At 45.4% G+C, this 25180-nt stretch overlaps 1 protein-coding gene across 4 annotated transcripts in view; it reads right to left on the bottom strand.

Annotated features, from left to right (window-relative positions):
* Positions 1–24226, bottom strand: part of NCAM1 (neural cell adhesion molecule 1) — a 415621-nt gene extending 391395 nt beyond the window's left edge. For all 4 annotated transcript variants that reach the window (XM_044282273.1, XM_044282274.1, XM_044282275.1 and 1 more), the window contains exon 1: positions 23812–24226. In XM_044282273.1, coding sequence (XP_044138208.1) covers positions 23812–23932 — 121 coding nt within the window. In that variant the 5' untranslated portion in view covers positions 23933–24226. The remainder of the gene's footprint in view (positions 1–23811) is intronic.
* Between the last annotated feature and the right edge of the window lie 954 nt (positions 24227–25180).

Raw genomic sequence — 25180 nt, 5'->3', positions numbered from 1 at the left:
GTCTTTAAGTACAACGAGGTCAGGAATAAACCTAACAAACTCCTAAGAGATCTAGCAGACTACAAAAGTGATACAATTAGAGTGTGGGAAAGGAAAAAAGATACAGAAAAGTCAAAACATAATTACAATAATCTCAAGTGGGCATGTATTCCCACATACCGTCATATTTAAGGGAGAAATTAACAGTGCTCCTCCCAACAGGAATTACTCCCCTAGACGATCACCACGCTCGTATGTATCCCCCAAACATTCTAGACCATCACCTCCACTTAGTACAACAGTTAACAACACAGTACGTATTCCTTCCCATCCCAGTAGAGACAATCCAGGACAAAACCCCTCTTGCTCTCCGACCCCAGTGAGTACCTCTCACTCTCAACCCTCTCCCAATAATCCATTGAATATTTCTACTCACTCAGTCTCACTGTCCAGTTCTGGTAACAATGAGATTGTTCTTAAAAGCGCTGATAAAGGGGGCGGCATAGTGCTCAAGGATGCCTCCTACCATATTGCGGAATCCCTTCGGATTCTTTCTGACAAGACTTACTATCAAACTCTACCCTCCGATCCCACCAAAGAGTATAGAAAGCAACTAACAACACTTGTCGATGAGGGGTACACGTTAGGCATCATTGATAAAAAGGAGAGTAACTTCCTCAAAATATCACATCAGTCTATGGCACGTTTCTACTTTCTACCTAAGATACACAAATCTCTAGTAAATCCACCAGGGAGACCCATCATATCAGGGGTGGGGTCTCTCACCTCCAATATGTCCTGATACGTAGATAGTATCGTACAAAAGTATGTGTTCTCTTTTATACATCTCTATTTTTGGATTAGTGCTTATCTGACTGTACTGTTCTATTGCGTATATTTTACCATCTGTATGCTTATTATTATTATAATATTTATACGCAATTCTTTTAGGTACTGCTATATTTTGTTTATACCGGTACCAATGTGAGTCCTTATATGCATGAGATTCATTTTCCCCCACTTGCATATAGATGTTATTTTATGTGCCCTACCCCCACCCTTCTCATGAACCCACTGGCGTTCATTTACACCTAAACCTCCATTTGTTCCCACCGGGCTGCCGTTGTAATCTTTTGCACTTGGAACGCACAATGCCCCATGCGTTCCTTTGGAGTGCATGCACACGGGCCCTCATGCGTTCCATCTGTGCATCTCACCGGGTCTGGACCGGAAGTCATTGTACTTCCGGTCTCCATGTTCTCCACCGAGCGCCGTCTCCTCAAAGTAACTTTATATTTTTTCAGGCCTCCCACATCAGGTCCCACCTGTGCACTATCCCACATTACTCCTATGCATTTTTTTTTTTTATTAATACATGTATTGCCATCACTCGTTATCTCATGTACAATGTGCATTCCACAGTGGAACGCACCACTTCCGGTTTGTCCGGAAACCGGAAGTGATGTCATTTTGGCGGTCATTTGATGTTATTTATGTGTGTATATATGTGTACTACCTGTACCCGGTTTTTATTATTATTCTTGCTCCTGGTGAAGGGGATTTTATGCCTTCCCCGAAACGCATTGAGCCGCAAATCCTTGCAATAAAGCTATTGACAAAGAATTTGCTGACCCGTGTGCTGTTTGCCATCTCTATTGCATAACTGAAGCGCTGGGTAAGCGCCATTTGGTGATGTTTATTTCCATTACCTTTACCTGTTCAAACTATGTTGCCTGACTCCTCGGTGCTGCGCACCAGTGTATCTGACCCCCATGGGATTATCTCAGAAGGTAGTGGCCAATTGGCTCTTCCCCAGTGAACCCCAGATCTCTGTGCTGAAGGGTGAATACGAGGACTGCCAGGATAATGTCCTTAGGCTAGTTTCACACTAGCGTTAGACATCTCCAGGAGGCTGTTCCGGCAGGGAGCAGCCTGCCAGAGATATCTGGATCCGGCAATGTTGGACGCAACCTGATAGCCGCTAGGGGCCAGCGGGTCTTCAGGCAGCTTCCAGCAATGCCAGATCCAGACATCTCTGGCAGGCTGCTCCCTGCCGACACAGCCTCCTGGAGATGTTTAATGCTAGTGTGAAACTAGCCTTACAGTTTCCCCACATTCAAACTGGTTGGTTTGTACAGCAGGGTCACATTCACTGCTGTGACACATAACTTACTTTAATAGTCCCCTTTAAGTGGCTGAAATTATAATAAATGTGGGAGATTTCTACCTTCCACTAGTTGTGAAAAGTCATATTACTGTCTGTTGTAATTTGGTAATAATTCTATAGAGGGAAAAGAGCTTTTTTTACACAAAGCTTCACACAAGGAGCACTAACTCTAATCTACATAACAAATAAACAAGGACCTTTTGACATTGTTCCTCATTCTACTTGCATCACAAAAGAGTACTTCTCTGGATAGAGGCCTTTTGTAATGCTGCCCAAGGCGGGTGGTAAGCTACATCTTCCAGCATATTACTACTGCTTAAAATCAGAGATCTGCAGCATGTCACCAATGTCTCACCTTTTCTACAGTAGATGATTATTTCAAGTTCCACGTAAAATTACTGTTTTTTTATTAAAGGGGTTGTCCCATGAAAAATAACATTATTTCAAACCAGCAACTGGGTCTAACTTTTTTGCTATTTGCATGTAACGGTAATTAAAAATTTTGCATAGCCACTGAGTTACTTAATACAATGTATATGTATAGCTCTACTTGCTGTTTTTTTTTTCTTATTTCTTTGTCCCAGCTCACTAAGGTGGCCGCACATGCTCAGTTTCATCCTTCAACTGTTTCCTGAGCTGTGATGGGGGAGAGAACTGCAGCAGAATGGACACGCCCCTTGAGATGCCAACTCAATATAAATCTAGCAGAGCAATGAATAGGGAAATCTCTGGATGTGAGGTATAGGGCTGGTTCTGCCTTTGTTAGAAAGATTTTTTACACTAGTCATGGGATAACCCCTTTAACTTACAATTTATTGATGGTTTACATTTCCAGTTTAAATGTGATCCACGTTTCATTTTTCTATGATTATATTTGGTAACTACTCAGCAACTTTAATCTTCACTTTTGTTTTTTATTTTGTCTTTTAATTAAATTCTGTTTTATCTACCAGATACAGTATTGTCCTTAATTGTCCTTTCTCACTTCAGAAAATGACATTTATCATGTAGAGAAAGTTAATACAAGGCACTTACTAATGTATTGTTATTATCCATATTGCCTCCTTTGCTGGCTTGATTCATTTTTCCATCACATTATACACTGCTTCTATCGAGGGGTTAAGACCACCTTGCAATCCAGCAGTGGTGGCCATGCTTGCACATTATAGGGAAAGGCTCTGGCCTCTCTGGTGGAAGGGACCATGGGAGCACACAAAAGCAGTCATGCACAGCAGCTCCTGTACTGGCCACCTCGTATGTGCACTGCAGAGTTGGTAGTAATACAAGCAATATACAATGTGATGGAGAAAATTAATCAAGCCAGCAAGGGGGGCAAAACTATAGATCAATCGGCTCAGCTCCTTCAGCTCTATCTCCTACTGCCTGCAGATTGCATTGCAATTCATGGTGACAAGTACTCTTAAACCACCTAACTGTTTTGGTTGAGTCCAGCTCCAGCAGTGGTAAAAGTAGCTAACAGGAGGGGGAGGGCTGCTTTAGATGCCGCTATCTCCTCCATGGTAGCAGCTAGAAACATGCAACTGGTCTTGTTTGAAATTTGGCATTCCAAGCTTTCAGACAATACCAGCAATATGTTCAGTACAGGGGAAGATATCACTGACACAAATTGGGATGTTGTGAATGCAGCTGAAAGTGAAAGTAAAAGCAGGTTTTCCCCGCAATTATTCCCGATTCGATTTCATTTTGGTCTTCTATAAAAGACTGGAATGTCAGCTTTCAAACAAGACCAGTTGCGTGTTTCGAGCTGCTACCATTCAGGAGATAGCAGCATCTAAAGCAACCCTCCCCCATCCAGTTAGCTACTTTTCCCCACTACACAAGCTGGTCTCAGGCAAAACAGTTAGGTGGTTAAGCTGGTAGTGTTGCAATCCCTGAGCAAGGTCCCCAACTATTTTTCGAGGTGGTGTTTACAAGCACGTTATGTATAAGAAGCATGGCGCCTCATAGTCTGCACATTTGTGCTGAAAGGAGTAGCACCTGTGTCCAAATGTGTGCTTTCTGTCACTTTAATTTTACTATCCCCTTTGGACTCTCCAATTGACAGGTGACCTATTAGGTGCCATACATCAACATTCTCTTTACTGAAGACAGAAACCGAGGACGCTCAGCTGGTGCTCACAGGGGATTTACACATTATAAAAGAAGGAAAAGAAGAAATAGCCTGCTCTAAGCAACAAAACATGGAGGGTAACGTATATTCTAGATTTACTGCTGGAAATAGGGTCCAACAACTTGTAAAACTTTGAATTGTCATGAGAGGTACACATTTATACATTGAGCCACAATGCAGTGGAATTTATGCATTCAGAAGGCATAGTCCGTAAAACACAGTGAAGTTAGCGCTGCCCCATAAAGTTAGGAGTCCTTTGAATAGTTTAAAGGGGTTATCCAATTTCTCAAAACCCCCCCAAAATGTGCCGGGCCCCTCACTGGTAATATACTTACCCCGGTCCTTGCACCGCTGCTGCGTCTCCCTGCACACACACGGATGAAAACATCTGGTGTCGGGGGCGGGAGCAGCCAATGGCAGACGGGGACGGAGACGAGCCTCCCTAGCGTCACCCGCAATGCTGGGGAGGCCCGTCCCCATCCCCGCCTGCCATTGATTGGCTACCCCCGACACCAGATGAGGGGCCCGGCACATGTTTTTTTTTTGTTGAGAAATTGGATTACCACTTTAATATAACACTACTACATGTCACCAGACTGGTGCCTTCATCAGATATCTTTTCTTGTTCCAACATTGTCTGGGAGGGTTTGGTCTGCTTCCTCTGGAGCAAAAAATAAGATCTATGAGACAGGCCTAATTTTCATCAATGGTTTGCTGTAATCAGTGGCTAAGGGTAGGTTTACTTCTCTGCTAAAGACCAGACACTGACGTGCACCGCCAGATCACTTTTTATTATAATGGGATCTGGTGACTTTCTGGCTTTCTGCCTGACAATGTTGCTGGATCCCCTTCAAATCACATTACAATCAATAGGGATCAGATAGTGCCCGGCGGCCATGCTGAATACAGTCATTTCTGTGGTCAGTTCCTCTGCCGGAACAGACTACTGGAATACCTTGAGTGGAGATATAAATGTAGTTTCAATCTTTGGAGACTGTTAAAAAAAATAAAAAAAATTGGAGGAGAGTTCTGACTGGTGTGACCCCCGGCAGTCTCTAGCCATAGAAAGCACTGTCCCACTTTGTCTCCTACTGGTTCCACTTACCTTTCTTTGGCCTATTATAGTTGAGCTGAGACCGTTCGACAAACACTGGGGGCCAGCTGTGTAATACAACCAGCACCCTCCCACAATGACAATAGCAATCACGGCATATGTAGGGTGAGGCGGAAGGATGGGACACCCTCTGCCATCCAATCAGAACTCTCGTGCTCTGATTGGTTGCCATGACAGCTTGAGGCCTTGGGAAGGTTCCCAGGCTTGTCATAGCTAACTGCCTGAAAAGCTGTGCACAAGGTGCGGTTTTTATTGCACAGTATCATAATCCCATAGACTGCAATAGTAAACTATTGTAGTCTTCAGGACCAACGTTCTTGCACGTCAAATCCTCTACCATTTTTGCAGCCTGCTTCTGCACCTGTTTTATGGTATCTATATATTTTTGTAGGTGGGGTCTCCAGACCTAGAGTATTCCAGATGAGGTCTCACTAGCGCTCTATACAGTGGGATCACAATCTCTCTCTTCCTACTGGTTATACATCTAGCTATACAGCCAAGCATCCTACTTACTTTTGCAGCTGCCTGGCCACACTGTGAACTCATTTTGAAGCTGTCTGGTATCAGGACACCTAAATCCTTCTCTTCTGAAGTCTTGGCTAACAGAACTGCCAATATGATAGAGGGTTCCATGAACTGCAGCTTCCATTGTTAAGACCATTTATCCAGAGCAAATCTTTATCCATATTACTAATGCCTCAAGAATATCTACCCTGTTACACACTTCTGTGTCAGCAGCAACCAGGGAAACCTTACCTACCAAACCTTCTCCCATGTCACTTACAAAGATATTAAAAATAATAAAACCCAGGACAGACCCCTGAGGTCCACCACTTGAAACTTGTCTCTCCCCAGAATGCACACCATTAACAACAACCCTCTGGTGTCTATTCAACAGCCAACTGCGCATCCACTGAACTATCCAGTGGATGTCCCGATGTTCACCCTTTGGCCTCCTGCACACGACAGTATTTTTTAACGTCCCGCAAAACGTGGTTCCGTTGTACCGTGATCCGTGCCCGTTTTTTCTTCCGTGGGTCTGCCGTGATTTTTGGAGGATCCACGGACATGAAAAATGAAAAAAAAATCTAAGTCAAGTTTGCCATTGAAATGATAGGAAAAAACGGACACGGATCACGGACACGGATCACGGACGCGGATGACAATCTTGTGTGCATCCGTGATTTTCACGGACCCATTGACTTGAATGGGTCCGTGAACCGTTGGCCGTGAAAAAAATAGGACAGGTCATATTTTTTTCACGGCCAGGAAACACGGATCACGGACACGGCTGCCAAACGGTGCAGTTTCCGATTTTTCCACAGACCCATTGAAAGTCAATGGGACAGCAGAAAAACACGTTAAACGGGACAACGGCCACGGGTGCACACAACGGTCGTGTGCAGGAGGCCTTACCCTGTGCTATATAGCCTTGCAATGTATTTTTTGTTCTCGCACGGCTAGGGGAAGGCTTCCACCTAGCAGTGTTCTCAGTGATGTCATCGGCTCTGATTGGCAAGTTTTAGCTCAGCAGTTTTACAGGCTCTGACAGCGCTAAAGCCCACCCTGCTCACTGCAGTGAATTGTGAAGGGCAAGGGCTGTTTGTTTACATCTGGACACTGCTAGGGGGAGGCTTCCTCCTAACAGTGAGCCCGGTGATGTCACCAGCACTAATGAGCAGTCTTTAGCGCTGCCCTAGCCAATTTACTGTTGCTGTAAAGGCTGTGGATTTTCCACCCACAATTCCATGCCAGTAGGTCTGCAAGATATATAGCCCGTGTGAACATGCCTTTAAGCTGCCCAGAATTGTGCATAAAAGATAATATAATTCAGTATCTTTATTAAGCGTACGCCCAAAACTATAAAACACAATAAATCCTATTTGTGCTGTTAGCTCTTCATGTCTTTGCCTGCTGAAAAGGCACCATGCCAGGCTCACCACATACTGTTTTAGTCAACTTTCAACCACAGACCTACTTATTAAATAGCTCTAAATATTTTTACATAGAGATCATTATAATATAAAGGGAAAAGTAACTGATGAAATGTTGATGTATCTGGCACAATAAAAAGACAACCACACAAGCTATTAATGAGGACAATAAATACACATTGCGGTACAGAAGGAACATGAAAACTTTTTAGCCACGAAATTACAGCAAGTGACGGCACTTTGGTCTTTGTCCAGCATCACCCAAAAAATTTGAGCCATTTCTAATATAGCACCAACATAGACTGGAGCACTTTACAATGGATGTCATACTACATTACTGCCACGGCCATCATGAGGAGGTTCTGCCCTCATTAACTTAGACCAATTAGTGTTTTTCCACCATTATCACCCGGGAATTCACTCTTCTCAACTTATGCAGTAATGCATATGAGGTAATAACCATTTCTGTCTGCACCTGCTAGAACTAGAGGTCTATACATTATGAACAAGTTGTTAGATACGGTAGATTTTGTTACCGATTAATACTTTTCAAGTCCATTTGGATAGAGATTTGTAAGCATACAGGGGGAGATCTGCGTGTACTATGCCAGTCTTGATATCCCCTGCTCTGCCGAAGGATGCACTTAAAGGTGTTTTCAGAGTATCTGATCGGTTGGGGTCCCACACCCGGGACCCCTGCCGATCAACTGCTTGAGAAGGCAGAGGCACTTGCAGTAGTGCAGCGGCCAGTGACGACAGGTTCTTCGGTCACGTAGCCTAGGACCATTCCAGTTAATGGGGCTGAGCGTGATCCCAAGCACAGACGCTATACAAGGGACGGCGCTGTACTTGGTGAGCTGTGAGAAGGCCTTGGCGCCCGCAGGAGCCCTGGTGCCTTCTCAAACAGCTGGTCAGTGGGGGTCCCGGTTGTTGGTTATAAAATCCTGGGAAACCCTTTTAACCTATGACAGAAGGTGCACGCCTAAATTAAATTTAGCGCATCCTCCTTTGGTCTGTGTGCCTGCTTGAAATCTAAGCCAGATTGTAACTGGTGTATACTTAAATGGGTATTCCAATCTCAGACAATGGAGAAATATCGCTAGGATATGCCCCAATTGTCTGATAGGTGTGGGTCCTACCTCTGGGACCCGCGCCTACAATGAGCACAGAGCGGGGAAATGAAAGGAGGGCGCAGCCGCCCTCCATTCATGTCTATGGGGCCGCCGAAAACACCATAGAAATAAATGGGAGCAGGGGCCGCGCGTGCGCAATGAGCTCCCATTCACTTCTATGGGAGCAGCAAGGAGCAGTGCTTGGTGGTGGACGGACCCCAGGAAATCCAGGGTCCTCCAGCCACAGCTCTCCCCGCTCTGTTGTCGTTGTAGGTGCGGGTCCCAGAAGTGGGACCCGCACCCATCAGACAATGGGGGCATATCCTAGCCGGGCATGTTCCGTACATTGCAGACCGCAATTTGCAGCCCCCAATGCACAGGCAACGTCCATGCGGTGGCCGGGATGGATCCAGACCCATTCAACTTGAATGGGTCCATGATCCGTCCTCACCACAAAAAATAGAGCATGTTCCTTTTTTTGCGGTGCTTCCGTTCCGCATTTCCGTGATTGCGGACCCATTCAAGTGAATGGGTCCGCATCCGTGATGTGGAGTGCACACGGGCCGGTGCCCATGTATTGCGGACCTGCCGTATGCAAAATGGCCATGTGCAAGAGGCCTAAGTCATCATTTAAGCAAGAAAACTTCACTAGGCCCTGTTGAGAAAGTGGTATGGGCAGCTGCAACTACATTTAGCCAACTGCACTATTTGGAGTAGGGGAAAATAATTGATCCCAAAATGTCCATTCTGGCTGACAATCTTTTAAACATTGGCAGAACCAGAGTTATGTGGCTGGAACGACTATGCAGTATGTACACATAAAACAAAGCGTTCTACGCTAACAGATCTGATCACACATTAATTCCCAGTGCTCTCGGTCTTTACACTTAGGCGCAGATGTGACAAAACAGCCTTCATCATCACATAAAGAATGTATTTAAATTAAGAATATTCATATAAAGATACAGAATATTAGCCCAAGGGAATCAGCCAAAGCAAATCTGTTACTATTTACTATTCAGTACATTTCATAACACTGAAATTTACTTGGTGCCATTATTAAAAAATGCAATGGTCAGTCATTATTGACATTACATCACTACTCAATGAGCTCTAGTTCACACTACACAGAAATCTCACATTATAGGTTTCCATGTGGATACTCAGATATTAAGACTATTGACACTGGGACAATTTAGGTTGGAAAAATCCACAGCAGAAACCTAAGGTTGACCCTCGGGTTTCTGCTATGGTCTTGTATTTAGAATGCAGCGAATCTTCTCACGGCTTTAGCCCAATTGAGTAGGACTAGGCCGCAAGACGACACCCAATGTGGTTTCTAGGGGTGTCCTTGCACGGACAGCAGTGTGATCTCTCATGACTATCGTTTCTGCACAGTGTCTGGCACAGAAATCGACAAACTCTGCCTTACCGTACATTGTGTTATAACTGTAGCTTACTTGTGCAGGGGTTAATCATAAGACACTTTTACGTAGGCAGATTATCCGGCCGTTTCTCTGGAATGAACGTTCCTACAATTGCTCATTCACAATAGCTGGCCCACTTGATCATTGTTTGCCAGCCGCAGATTGCCCTGTGTAAACAGGGATGTACTACTAGCAAACAACTACATTGTATGGGGATGAGCAACTGTAGTGGTGATCACTCATCCCTGTACAGAAGAGATGATTGCTGCATGTAAATGCAAATATCACTCCCAACCAGGCAATTATTGGCAACGTTTGCTTCATTCCGATAATTGTCTTTACTAATGGTGATAACAACCCTGTTTTTCCACAAAACTGAAGACAAAGGAAATCATCACAGATGTTGTTAGGTACACCCTGTGTGTATGCCCTGGAAAAAGGGATCATCAGAACAGAACTGCAGATGATTTTTAAGTAGCATTTATTCACATTGCGATTATCATTTCACTACAGTTGTCACAGCATGAGCAAACCAAGGCCGGATTTCCACGTTCAGGTTTTTAGATGTATTTTTTGAAGACGAAGACATGAGGACATTTATAATTGTGGTGAAAGCTCAGAGTTTCCGTCTTCATTTGTGTAGTCTGATTATAATCTTTAGTGTCAAAAACTGCATCTAAAAACCTGACCGTGTATAAACCCAGCCCAAGGCACCAGTGTAAATATGCTGACCGTTCGCACCTGAGACCATATATATGACTGATAGCGTGGCTGTTCGGTCTTATTATATAACAGGCCCTTGCCAATAGGGCCCAACAAATGACTTATTTACAGCAAAATTTCTCTGCCGCTCAGGTATCTACACTTTGAAGATTTCTGATCATTTCACATTTATTCAGAAGTGCTTGGTTGTAAAGTGTTAATACACATTTTCTTTTGTTTACACGTACTGAGGCTCAGTGCCACCAGTTAAGATGGCCATACACATGAATGTTGGCTCAACCTTACTTCTTTGAGCTGGCCAACCGTTTAATGTGCATGTGGGTGTCTCCCCGTCGGCAGATGTTGAGGGAAAGAGGGATCAGGCATACTAGATTTCAACCATGTCTTTGTTGTCACAAAAGATAATCTTCTGTCAGGTGTCTGGAAGCAGCTTATTCTCCTCTAGGCATTGAGAACACAGGACTGCTTGGCTGGGTCAAGCCTCCATGGGGTCGGGAGGAATAGATGTTGGCCAAATGAATGTTTGGCTGACAGCTATCTATGGTGTATGGCCACCCTAAGCAGAAAAAAAATCTACCCAGACAGTGGAAACATGCAGTATTGAAAGTCAAATCTTTCGTACTGTATAAACCTATGTAATCATTAAAGGGGTGGTCTGATCACAGACAATGGTGGCATATTGCTAGGATATCCCCCTATTGTCTTATAGGTGCGGGTCCCACCACTGGGACCTGCACCTATCTCCTAAACGGAGCCCTGCAAAGAGGTGGCCAGAGGCTTCAGGTCACCATAGAAGTGAATGGGAGCGCACCATTGTCTGTGATGAAACAACTTATTTAGTTAACTCAACATTCAACACTCAGTGAGCCGTCCTGGTCTTCTAGGTCAGTAAACCTATTCTCACATGGATCCCAACCCAATGGATTTATTCTGGTCTCTGGTTTCAGATATGGTTGATGGCAGGACTGCACTATGCTTTCAAAAAACACTGGAAATGCAACTGAACAGGAAAAAAAAACTTGTTGCATATACTGGATGAACAAATGTGGGCCATCGATCCTTATTCTGATCACCATTTACCATCAGGAAGGATTCTTGACTCCTTAAGCAGCTGGCAACTATCTTATGGATTTATTTTTCTGAATCAAAGCTTAAAGGGATTCTGTCATAAGATTTTACCCCTATAACCTAAACATATGCTCATTTCCGGAGTAATAATAAGAATCCTAAGCTGGCATTATTAAACTTTGTGGCTCTATTTGCACAAAAAACAGGTTTTTATAACCTGTCAATCACACACTTAAGGTACCCAAGGGGAGGTCCGTTAATACAGGGTGCCCGGCCGCACCCCTCGCCATTCGGTGCCCAGCGCCGCCTTCCCTAGCTCATGCCGGCTGATGCGCACTTCGCTCAACAAAGCCGCTGCCAGGAGTCCACGGCGCATCAGGCTGAGCCTAGTGCCCAGGATCTGGCAGAGGGACGGGTAGGATTGCGGAGGCGGTGCTGGGCACCAGACGGCGAGGGGTGCGGGCACCTTAAGTGAGTGATTGACAGGTTATAAAAAACATTTTTTTTCCCACAAATAGAGCCACAGTGAAGTTTAATAATGCCAGCTTAGGATTCTTATTATTACTCCAGACATGAGCATGTGTTTAGGTTATAGGGGTAAAATCTTATGACAGAATCCCTTAAAAAAAAAAAATGAGGAAATTTATCTTTCCCTTTTTGCCATAAAACTAAAGGCAAAAAGTATTACATTTTGGCACAAAAATGTAATAATTTTTTGTATCTTCATCCCGAAAGTGGCATAAATTATAAAATAAAACACTTGTCTTAAGCTGGAGATGAGCAGACAACTGTTGGGAAGGAGGAGTTCCTTCCCGACAATCACCTGCTCGTTAGTGGAGGAAAGAGCTGCATTTACAGTGATCTCCTCCACAGTATGAGGACGAAGGATCGCTACTGCTATTGCTAGTCCTCATACAGCTGCATAAGAAATAATTTAGCTGCACTCATGAAGCGTTTCACTCGTTCATTGGGTGATCTGCAGCACCTTTAGATGGGCCACTTATGAGGAACGAACTTTCGTAGGAACTGTCATTCCTGATAACCGGCCCAACCATCAGGCCATGAAAATCACCCTTTAGTAAATTCCACCCGAATGTTTCAATGGGTCTGCAAATAAAATGCGGACAGCACACCGCGTGCTGTCTTGTCCTATTCTTGTCCGTTTTAGGCATTGTTACAATGGATCCGCCCAAAAAATAAATGGCATATGTTTTTTTTGCGGACCGCAAAACACATACAGTCGTGTGCATGTAGCCTAAAGCAGCAGGAACGTTTCATCAATGATCTGTGAGATTAAAAGACTTACAAGGAAATGCTTACTTAGGATATTTAAAGGAAACAGCAAAATATACAAACCTTCATCATACACTGACTTGTTTTCCTTAAGGTGATCCCCAAGGGAAATGGTTTGCTGTGTCTGGAGCTCCTTTTTAACTCTCTGCAGACAGACTGTAGCAGGTGCTGTGTTTCACCCCCCCACCCCCCCCCATCCTAAACCAATCACCCAAACCCTTTATTGTTAATTATTTTCTCTAAGAATACAATAACAGGATACAAAATATTGGACTATGTTTTATGCTAGTCAAAATCATTTAGATTCAGATGCTCAGCTACGGTATATGTGGTGTACACCTCTTTTTTTAACCGGTGTAGCCCTATTTCTGCACAGATGCCCTTTCCCTAAAATGCTTGGGGATTGAGGGGAAAGAAAAAAGCCATCTGCTTGCCCTATAAATCAGCTCTGAAAAGCCCTTAACGATTGTAATAAACACAAGAGTAAACGAAGGCATTGTTATGCAAGAGCAACTACTTGTAGGGAGGGAGCAAAAGGTCAAAGCGGTTGCAGAACACAATGCCCCCAAAATCATTATGCACAACCCCTTGTCTTCACTCTCCTTTATCCTTATCCTGCCCTGCCTAAAAAGCGCCCCAGATATGTTACAATGACCTCAGCAGACGCCCTCCTCAGAAGATGTAGGAGTATGAGCAGCCACTGAATTTGTATAATGTACAAAGGAGAAGATTACTAATGACGGTGCACTATACAGCGGCCCACCATATGCACAAACAAGCAGCACGCCTGAGGTTGCTTAGTGCAACTGGTGCACTTGGTTTGTGTTGTGAAAAGTGCTGGCCGGCCATGATGGCTATAAGGCCTCTTTCAGACGGGAGTCCCGGATTCGCTCCAGATGCGTCCCGTGTGCATTGCGGGAAACCCGCGCGAGTGTGCACACAATTTCAGTCAGTTTTGACTGCGATTGTGTTGCATTGTTTCGTTTTTATCTGTGGTACCCAAACTTGAACCCCCGACGTCTTCAATGAAGTTCGGCTTTGGGTTAGGTGTTCTGTAGATTTTATTATTTTCCCTTATAACATGGTTATAAGGGAAAAAAATTGCATTCTTAATACAGAATACTTACCAAAATGTCGATTGAGGGGTTAAAAAAATAAATAAAAATCAACTCACCTCATCCACTTGATCGCGCAGCCGGCATCGTCTTCTTCTTTCAGGACCCGCAAAAGGACCTTCGGTGACGTCATCACGCTCACAACGTGGTGAGCGTGGTGAAGTCAGCGCAGGTCCTGCTGAATGAAAATTCTGATTTGCAGACCCATTCAAGTGAATGGGTCCACACGGCCGGTGCCCCCTGTATTGCAGCCCGCAATACGACCACGGAAGCACTACGGCCGTGTGAAAGAGGCCAAATGCTATGAAAACTACTGGTATATCACACTAGTGAATTTTCCCCAAGATCTGGACTAGTGTATTCTCTCTCTCATATGTGCTGTGAACGCAGGCTGTCTGTTCTGGCAGCATTTTCTGTTTTGCCAAAAGCCGCCATATAAGGCGGAAAACGGCCAAATCACACTGCAGTGAAGGGGAACCTGGCGGTCCAGCTATGGTACCAGTCTATGCCGGAGACAGTGAACTTCGGCAGTCTGGTCCTCTGCCGAGACAGAGTGACAAAGTTCACAGTACATATGTGAATGCGGCCCAAATAATGTCAGTGAGTGCTACTGCCATTTGGGGAGTGAGATGAAACTGTGTGCAGAACGCAAATGCACGTGCTCAGCCAACAAAGCAAAAAAGACATCTAACAGATACTCTTTCTTCGAGGGGTCCGGCCGACAGACTCTCCTTAGAGCAGGCATGCTCAACTTGCAGCCCTTCAGCTGTTGTAAAACTAGAACTCCCACAATGCCCCGCTGTAGGTTGATAGCTGTAGGCTGTCCGAGAATGCTGGGAGTTGTAGTTTTGTAACAGCTGGAGAGCCGCAGGTTGGGCATGCCTGCCTTAGAGTAATAAGTTGGACAGGCGGGTGTGGACCACCTTTAACTTGCAGGAGATAAATTGCACATGGTTGTGACTAGAATGTACGAGCTCCTAAGAGAATCTTTGGATGACCAGAAGCCGCCCTGCCCCCACAGCATCCTCATAAACCCATTTCCACTCCCTAACCCCTAAAAAACACACATATGGAACCTTTAAAAATCTCAGCCAAGCCCCTCCAACTGGCTAAAATAAATAAATATTATTATACTCGTATACCAGCATACCCATGTCGCAGAGGAGAGTATAACATTTTTTATTGATCAGTTGTGGGTTGTCTGAGATTTTTAAGTATTTTGGTCAACCTTTTTAAAATGGCCCAAGAGCACCCAAAAAAAAAGCATCACTTTCCTCATCACAACTTTTCACCACCTACAATCTGAACGTCACATGACCTTCTCATGTGACATCATACGTTTCTAGCCAATAGGTATACGCGATGGTAAAAGCTTATGGACACCTTGGAAGGCTTTTACTCCACTGTTGCGGCGTTAAAAAAATTACAAACTATGGAGCAAGTCATATTTGTATCATACATTTACCTGTGGTAAAGCTAGGACCTGGACTTTATACACCTGTGGCAATGGTACCGAAATAAAATACCTGAATTCAATTATTAAGACGTGTGCACAAAAGACATAGTATAGCAAAATTTTTTTAACATACTAGCAGCTCCACATTTTCTGCCGCACAGAGATGCGACTAATGTATTAAGAGACATCTGCCTCCATTATTTTCACCATTTAAAGTTGTCCCGCAATAAATATTCTACAGTTTTCAAACCAGCACCTAGAACTGAATACTTTTGTAATTGCATTTAAAGGGAACCTGTCATCAACTTTGTGCTGCCCATACTAACGGCAGCATAAAGAAGAGACAGGCGAGTTGATTTCAGCGGTCTGTCATTTATAAATTAAATGTAAGTGGTTGCCGAGAACCAACATCACAATCATTGCAGCCTGGGCCTGGAAAAGAGTCCCGGCCACCTGAGAAGAGTCCTGGTTATTCATGAATTCCTGCTCTCCGGCCCACCTGCTGATGACTGACAGTCTTCTACCTAGTTGTCTCCCTCTCTCTCTAGGAGAGAACGGCCAATCATCAGCAGATGGGTGTGAGTGCAGGAGATTATGAATAACCAGGACTCTTCTCAGGTAGATTTGACTCTTTTCAAGGCCTGGGCTGCAATGATTATGATGCTGGTTCTCGGCGACCACTTACTATTAGCTCATGAGTGAAACACGGCTGAAATCAGTATTTCTGTCACTATTTTATGCTGCTCTGAGTGAGGTCTGCATAAAGTTGATGACAGGTTCTCTTTAAGCTTAGCATAACCACTGAGCTATTCAATAAAAATGTATGTATAGCGCCACCTGCTGTTTGTTTTTTTCTTATTTCTTTGTCCTGCTCACTGAGATGGTCGCACACGCTCTGTTTCATCCTTCAACTGCCTCCTGAGCTGTGATAGGTAGAGCATGGACACGCCCCCTGAGCTGCAACAGAAAAGACCCTCCCCTTGAGCTTGATATAAATGTAGCAGAGCAATGAATGTGGAGATCTCTGGATCCGTGTGAGGTACAGGGCTGGTTCTAGTTTTGTTACAATGAGATTGTCATGTACTACAACCCCTTTAAGTCAATGGTGGGATGGATTTTAAAAGCATGGAAACACTTTCTATAAGATTTTGGAGTGTGTCTGTGTAAATTGTTTCCTATTGATTCAGAAGAGCAATTGTGAGTTCAGACACTTATGTCGGACGAGAGGGCCTGGCTCACAAGCTCCATTCACATTCATCCCAAAAGTGTTCGATGGGGTTGACCAAATTGTTCCCACAAAGTTGGAAGTAGAGTTGTTGCGGGTATTGAAATATCGATACCCAATCAATACTATTGTCCCAGTATCAATACTATACCAGGATTTGACATTTATCGCTACTAGGCTGCACTACTGTAAAGCCTAGCATCAGAGAACATGGAGCGCACTGCTGTCAGCACGCTCATGTTCCCTCAGCAGCACGGGGAGAGAGAGTCACTCCCCCCCCCATCCTGTGCCGCTGCTGCAAATAAGAAGAGAGAGGGGCAGAGGACGGGCGGGCGCACTGCGCCACCAATGATAGTAGAGGACCTTTCATGGGTCCAAACATTGTAAACTAACCATCAGGATATGTAGCTCGGCGCCCAGGGATCTCACTGCACTTACTATTATTCTTGGGCGCCGCTCCGTTCATCCGCTGTGGCCCCCGATATATTATCCAGCTCTGTATGCTAATTGCTAGCATTGGAGCAATGGGGAGGAGACTGCCCTTTTTCTCAATGGGCGTTCCTTCTCCCTGGCTGTAGCGATGTCCAATCAAAGAGCAGAGCGTCACAGCCAGGGATAAGAAACGCCCATTGAGAAAAAGGGCAGTCTCCCCATTGCTCCAAAACTATTAAAATATTTAAAAAAATCTCCTATATGGTGAACACCGGAACAGAAAAAAAGTGTGATTCACCATTTTTTTAAATGCGGAATGCACATGGCTTTTTTGTTGTTTTAATATTTTTTTTTTGCGTGGTATCGAATGGTATTGCGTATTGCAATACTTTTTTAGGTATCGAAATCGAATCAAAATTTTGGTATCACAACAACCCTAGTTGGAAGCATACAACTGTCCAACATGTTTTTGGTATGCTAAAGCATTAAGATTTCCTTTCAATGGAAGTAGCGGTCTTGGCCACCCCTTGAAAAACAGCCCCATGGAATTATCCATCCTCCACCAAACTGTCCAGTTGGCACAATGCGGTCAGGCAAGTAACGTTCTACTATCATTTACCAAACCAAGACTCGTCCATCAGACCGGCAGACAGAAGTGTGATCATCACTCCACAGAACACATTTCAACTGCTGCAGAGTCCAGTGGGGGAGCTTTACACCACTCCATCTGATGGTTGGCATTGTACTTGGTGATATAAGGCTTGGATAAGGCTGCTCAGACATTGAAACTCATCACATGAAGCTCCAGATGCCCAGGTTTTGTGTTGATATTAATAGCAGAGGAGGTTTGGACGCAGCAGTTATTGAGTACCAAGAGGATCCTCCAGTGGGCCCAAGCTCTCACAATAATGCTCCCCTAATGTAATTTCTACACCCGTGGTAGAGCTAGGGACTGGATTTTATACACCTGTGGTAGGGCTAGGGGCTGGATTTTATACACCTGTGGTAGGGCTAGGGACTGGATTTTATACACCTGTGGTAGGGTTAGGGGCTGGATTTTGTACACCTGTGGCAGGCCTAGGGGCTGTAATTTCTACACGTGGTAGGGCTAGGGGCTGGATTTTATACACCTGTGGTAGGGTTAGGGGCTGTAATTTCTACACCTGTGGTAGGGCTAGGGGCTGTAACTTATACACCTGTGGTAGAGCTAGGGGCTGGGTTTTATACACCTGTAGTAGAGCTAAGGGCTGGATTTTATACACCTGTGGTAGGGCTAGGGGCTGGATTTTATACACCTGTGGTAGGGTTAGGGTCTGGATTTTATACACCTGTGGTAGGGCTAGGGACTGGATTTTATACACAAGTTGTAGGGTTAGGGGATGATTTTATACACCTGTAGTAGGGCTAGTGGCTGGATTTTATACACCTGTGGCAGGCCTAGGGGCTGTAATTTCTACATCTGTGGTAGGGCTAGGGGCTGGATTTTATACACCTGTGGTAGGTTTGGGGCTGTAATTTCTACACCTGTGGTAGGGCTAGGGGCTGTAACTTATATGCCTGTGGGAGAGCTAATGGCTGGATTTTATACACCTGTAGTAGAGCTAATGGCTGGATTTTATACACCTGTGGTAGGGCTTTTATACACCTGTGGTAGGGTTAGGGGCTGGATTTTATACACCTGTGGTAGGAATAGGGGCTGGATTTTATACACCTGTGGTAGGGCTAGGGGCTGGAATTTCTACACCAGTGGCAGGTCTAGGGGCTGTAATTTCTACACCAGTGGTAGGGCTAGGGGCTGGATTTTATACACCTGTGGTAGGGCTAGGGACTGGATTTTATACACCTGTGGTAGGGTTAGGGGCTGGATTTTATACACCTGTAGTAGGGCTAGGGGCTGGATTTTGTACACCTGTGGCAGGCCTAGGGGCTGTAATTTCTACACGTGGTAGGGCTAGGGGCTGGATTTTATACACCTGTGGTAGGGTTAGGGGCTGTAATTTCTACACCTGTGGTAGGGCTAGGGGCTGTAACTTATACACCTGTGGTAGAGCTAGGGGCTGGGTTTTATACACCTGTAGTAGAGCTAAGGGCTGGATTTTCTACACCTGTAGTAGGGCTAGGGGCTGGATTTTATACACCTGTAGTAGGGCTAGGGGCTGGATTTTGTACACCTGTGGCAGGCCTAGGGGCTGTTATTTCTACACGTGGTAGGGCTAGGATTTTATACACCTGTGGTAGGGTTAGGGTCTGGATTTTATACACCTGTGGTAGGGCTAGGGACTGGATTTTATACACAAGTTGTAGGGTTAGGGGATGATTTTATACACCTGTAGTAGGGCTAGTGGCTGGATTTTATACACCTGTGGCAGGCCTAGGGGCTGTAATTTCTACATCTGTGGTAGGGCTAGGGGCTGGATTTTATACACCTGTGGTAGGTTTGGGGCTGTAATTTCTACACCTGTGGTAGGGCTAGGGGCTGTAACTTATACGCCTGTGGGAGAGCTAGGGGCTGGATTTTATACACCTGTAGTAGAGCTAATGGCTGGATTTTATACACCTATGGTAGGGCTTTTATACACCTGTGGTAGGGTTAGGGGCTGGATTTTATACACCTGTGGTAGGAATAGGGGCTGGATTTTATACACCTGTGGTAGGGCTAGGGGCTGGAATTTCTACACCAGTGGCAGGTCTAGGGGCTGGAATTTCTACACCTGTGGTAGGGCTAGGGGCTGGATTTTATACACCTGTGGTAGGGTTAGGGGCTGTAATTTCTACAACTGTGGTAGAGCTAAGGGCTGTAACTTATACACTTGTGGTAGAGCTAGGTGCTGGATTTTCTACACCTGTGGTAGAGCTAAGGACTGGATTTTATACACGTGTGGTAGGGCTAGGGATTAGATTTTATACACCTTTGATAGGCTAGGGGCTGGATTTTATACACCTGTGGTAGGGTTAGGGGCTGGATTTTATACACATGTAGTAGGGCTAGGGGCTGGCTTTTATACACCTGTGGCAGGCCTAGGGGCTATAATTTCTACACATGTGGTAGGGCTAGGGGCTGGATTTTATACACCTGTGGTAGGGTTAGAGGCTGTAATTTCTACACCTGTGGTAGGGCTAGGGGCTGTAACTTATATACCTGTGGTAGAGCTAGGGGCTGGATTTTATACACCTGTAGTAGAGCTAAGGGCTGGACTTTATACATCTGTTATAGGGCTAGGGGTTGGATTTTATACACCTGTTAGGGGCTGGATTTTATACACCTTTGGTAGGGCTATGGACTGGATTTAATACACAAGTTGTAGGGATAAAGGCTGATCGTATACACCTGTGGTAGGGTTAGGGGCTGGATTTTATACACCTGTAGTAGGGCTAGGTGCTGGATTTTATACACCTGTGGCAGGCCTAGGGGCTGTAATTTCTACACCTATGGTAGGGCTAGGGGCTGGATTTTATACACCTGTGGTAGGTTTAGGGGCTGTAATTTCTACATCTGTGGTAGGGCTAGGGGCTGTATTTTATACACCTGTGGGAGAGCTAGGGGCTGGATTTTATAAACCTGTAGTAGAGCTAATGGCTGGCTTGTATACACCTGTGGTAGGGCTAGGGGCTGGATTTTATACACCTGTGGTAGCGTTAGGGGCTGGATTTTATACACCTGTGATAGGGGTAGGGGCTATATTTTATACACCTGTGGAAGGGCTAGGGACTGGATTTTACACACCTATTGTAGGGTTAGGGGCTGGATTTTATACACCTGTGGTAGGGCTAGGGGCTAGATTTTATACACCTGTGGTAGGGCTAGGGGCTGGATTTTATACGCCTGTGGTAAGGCTAGGGGCTGGATTTTATACACCTGTAGTAGGGTTAGGGGCTGAATTTTATACATCTGTGATAGGGGTAGGGGCTGGATTTTATACGCCTGTGGTAAGGCTAGGGGCTGGATTTTATACGCCTGTGATAGATAGGGGCTGAATTTTATACACCTGTGATAGATAGGGGCTGGATTTTATACACCTGTGGTAGGGTTAGGGGCTGGATTTTATACACTGGCTGAAGGGCTGAATTTTATACACCTGTGCTAGATAGGGGCTGGATTTTATACAACTGTAGCGATGAAAAACGTTAACATACTAGCATTTCCACATTCTATATACACTAAATTAGCTCCTGTTACATGCCATTTAATACATTTCGCCACCTATCATCTCATACTACGCTCACAACACGTCCTATGCTAGCCAAGGTGGGGAGAACTACCTGAGGTGAGCCCAGCCTGCCCGCACACACGTACAGTAAATAAGGTGTGGCGGAGGTCTGCGCCGTCCTCGGTGAGGAGACTGACAGATTTCTGTGAAGAAGCGTTTTCCCGCCCATAGGGGTCACCGCTGATTGGCTGGGGAGCCGTAGATATCAGGCGCATGCGCACAGCTTCTACCCTGAGGGCGCGCACCGAGCTTGTACCAGCAGCAGTAGCTAGCATCATCATCATCCCCACCACTACACAATGCGGAGCTCCGCGCACTGACAGCGTCGTCTCCACACCGCAGAACGGGCTCTCTCGGCCGGGGACCCGAGCGAGTTATAGGGAGCAATACGCACATTATACATTAATCACTGCTCAGTCTGCACCTTTCGAGGCTCAAATAGAATGATGTAGAATCACCTCAAGCGGACGGCATAACACTAGATAAGGCTCACTGCCCGTATCTGTATCCTAGAGAGGGGGCGGCTCTGCCAGCTGCCCTCTAGTCTCACAGGGGTTAAATAAAAACGTGCCTGCCGCACCAAAAATACGTGAGAACAATGGCGTGAGAACCGTGCGACATATTTACCCTCATGTACCAGCAAAGGGGCGTGGCTAAACCCAAACCCACCAGATGTATCCGCACGTCTGTGTGCGCGGAGAAGATGGCGTACATGGAGAAGAAGGCGCCCGCCGCTCCAATGGGCGACAAACACATACACATTATCTTCTATCTGCCACGATGTATCACATATTCTGTAACATCTAAATATGTATAATTATCCATCCACCTCTATGTATCTACACACTTTCTCTGTGACTATCATAGTCTATCTCAGCTATCTGTCTATCTACACTCTCTCCCTCTGTCTCATCTTTCTATCCATCCATCTGTATCTATGTATCTTCTCTCTCTCTCACTGTCTCTCCCTCTGTGTGTGTGTCTCTCTCATCTATCTTTCAATCTATCTGTATCTTCTCTGTCTCCCCCTCTCTCTCTCTCCTTTCAGTCTATCTGTATATATATATATATATATATATATATATATATATATCTTCTCTCTCTCCTTTCTTTCAGTCTATCTGTATATATATATCTCTTTTCTCTCTCTCTCTCTCTCTCTCCCTTTTTCAGTCCATCTGTATCTATGTCTCTCCCCCTCTCTGTCTCTCTCTCCTTTCTTTCAGTCTATCTGTATCTATGTCTCTTCTCTCTATCTCTCTCTCTCTCTCTCTCTCTCTCTCCTTTCTTTCAGTCTATCTGTCTCTCCCTCCTTTCAGTCTATCTGCATCTATGTCTCTCCCTCCCTCTCTCTCTCCTTTCAGTCTATCTGTTTCTATGTCTCTTCTCTCTCCCCCTCTCCTCTCTCTCTCTTTCCATCCGTCTATCTGTTAGATGCCACCTGCCCTCATCCATCTTATCCAGGGCTCAGCCTCTGTGTGCCCTCTCCTTACCACAGCACTGCTCTGTTACAATGTGTTTGGGAGGGCATTTCATCCCAGAACATGGTTTCTCGCCCCTACAAGTGCCAGCTCTCATGTGGGCATCACCCATTTGCAATCTCACTCATGCTCTTTATTGCATCCCTCTCCCTTTGCCCTACTCCCCAGCCATGGCTATAGAGAACTGTGCCCACCATGATGCCTGCTGTATACACCCCCTCCTGGCAGGGACGAGCCTGGCATAATGTGGCACACACATCTAATAGAAGCTGCAACCACCATCAGCTGTGCTGCCCGCAGCCCCCATGGACGTGGAGGCACCAGGGAGGCAGTCCGCCCCTGCCCAAGCCTTTTCTTTCAGAGCCGGGTACCATGACCACAAGGTTCACATTCCCGGAGCATGCAGTCACCAAAAAAAGCCAGGAATGAAGTTGTGCCAGCCACAGAAGACATGCCCTGTTACTATTTCTTGCCCAGCTATGGCTAAGCCTTCATTAGCAAGCCACATCACATAGAGAAGCTGCTCTGGAAAATCCAGAAGACACAATAGGAGGGGACCAGGCAAAGTTCCCTTCATCCACAAGATTGGGGTGTAATGCAGGCAACCATGCCAGCCACTTCTCTTCTGTGCCCGACATGCTTGGCATGCACAGGGCATCAGAGGGGAGGATGGCTGTGCACAGCCTAGATGGGCATTCATCAGCTTCCATGGTGTGAATGACACCCTAGAAGCTGGGGTGAAACAAAAGGGGCTCCCCACCCAATGCCCCCTTTGCAGCCTATCCCTGAGACAGAATAACACAAGGCGATAGGAGCAATCCCTGTAATGCTACACAGAAGGGCATCGACACAAAGAGCCCGAGCATCCTCTCGGTGACAAGGAAAACCCTTCCACTGCAAAAGGGGCACAAACAAACAAATCAATGCAAAATAACAAAACAAATACCTGCAGCTCCGAGGAAAAACAAGGTCCCGATGAGATCCTTAGTTCGCAGCATTGTAAACCTGCAGACGGAGGAATCTCTCCTGCTGCTCCTATTCGTTACAATGGGTCCAAAGATGAACATAGGCGTTTAAGATCCCCACCTTCCTGCTCGCAAAGGCTGGAATAATGCAATAGTACAACAACAAAAAAGATGGGGTCTTGATGCTTTTTTTTTGCTGCAGATTTGGAGGATTTTGCAAGGATTTTTTTTCTGTAGTGGATTGCCAGCTGCTCTGTAAGCTGTGTGCAGGCACTGATCAGAGAATGAGTGACAGTCTGAGCCTCAGCACAACCCCCAGCAAGCAGACCTGATCAATGCGCCCAGCCAGAAACTCCAACTCGGTGTCTGGATGCAAGAGAAAGAGCGCAGCACCAGTATCCCTCCGCAGCCTCTGTACAAATACGCTGAGCATCCGCCAGCCCAGAGATAAGAGCAGCTGCCTGCAAAAGATGGGATGGCTCTACTGCTGCCTGTTCTGCGGGGGTCACAAGTGTTACCGGAGGGTCTGCGGGAAACCACTTCATTTGTTTAACTGAATGGAATGGATGTCATTTTATTGAACTGCCAGGCTTTATGGAGGCAAAGTGGGGAGGGGGAATAGATTTTTCAAAATCAAGGACTGTCTGCTGCTGTTTTTGGTGGCTGTGGATTGAAGTGAGGTTCAGGCTGTTTTTGGTGGCTGTGGATTGAAGTGAGGTTCAGGCTGTTTTTAGTGGCTGTGGATTGAAGTGGGGTTCAGGCTGTTTTTAGTGGCTGTGGATTGAAGTGGGGTTCAGGCTGTTTTTAGTGGCTGTGGATTGAAGTGGGGTTCAGGCTGTTTTTAGTGGCTGTGGATTGAAGTGGGGTTCATCTTTTGGACCCGGCCAGTATATTATGGAGTTTCCCTATTAGCAGTTATCCCCTACCCCAGTAGCTAACTTAGGGCTCATGCACACAACCATGGTTTTTGTTGGATACAGAGCCATTCACTTCAGTGGGGCCACAAGTGCTGTCCGCCTCCGTATGTCTGTTGCGCCCCCCCCCCCCAAAAAAATAATAATAATAATTTCCTATTCTAGTTCGTTTTGAGGACAAGCATAGGATAGTTCAGTACAGAAGACAGGATGTTCCATTCTTTAAAATGCGGAACGCACATGGCCAGTATCCGTGTTTTACAGACTATAAAAACGTCAGCGGTCATATGCATGAGCCCTTAGGCCTCATGGACACGACCGTATGTATTTTGTGATCCGCAAAAAACAGATCCGCAAAAAATACGCATGACGTCTGTGTGCATTCCGTATTTTATAGAACAGCTGGCCTCTAATAGAACAGTACTATCCTTGTCCG

The sequence above is a fragment of the Bufo gargarizans genome, chromosome 2 (assembly GCF_014858855.1).
Source record: "Bufo gargarizans isolate SCDJY-AF-19 chromosome 2, ASM1485885v1, whole genome shotgun sequence".
NCBI lineage: Eukaryota > Metazoa > Chordata > Amphibia > Anura > Bufonidae > Bufo > Bufo gargarizans.
This window is presented reverse-complemented; position numbering and strand designations above follow the sequence as displayed.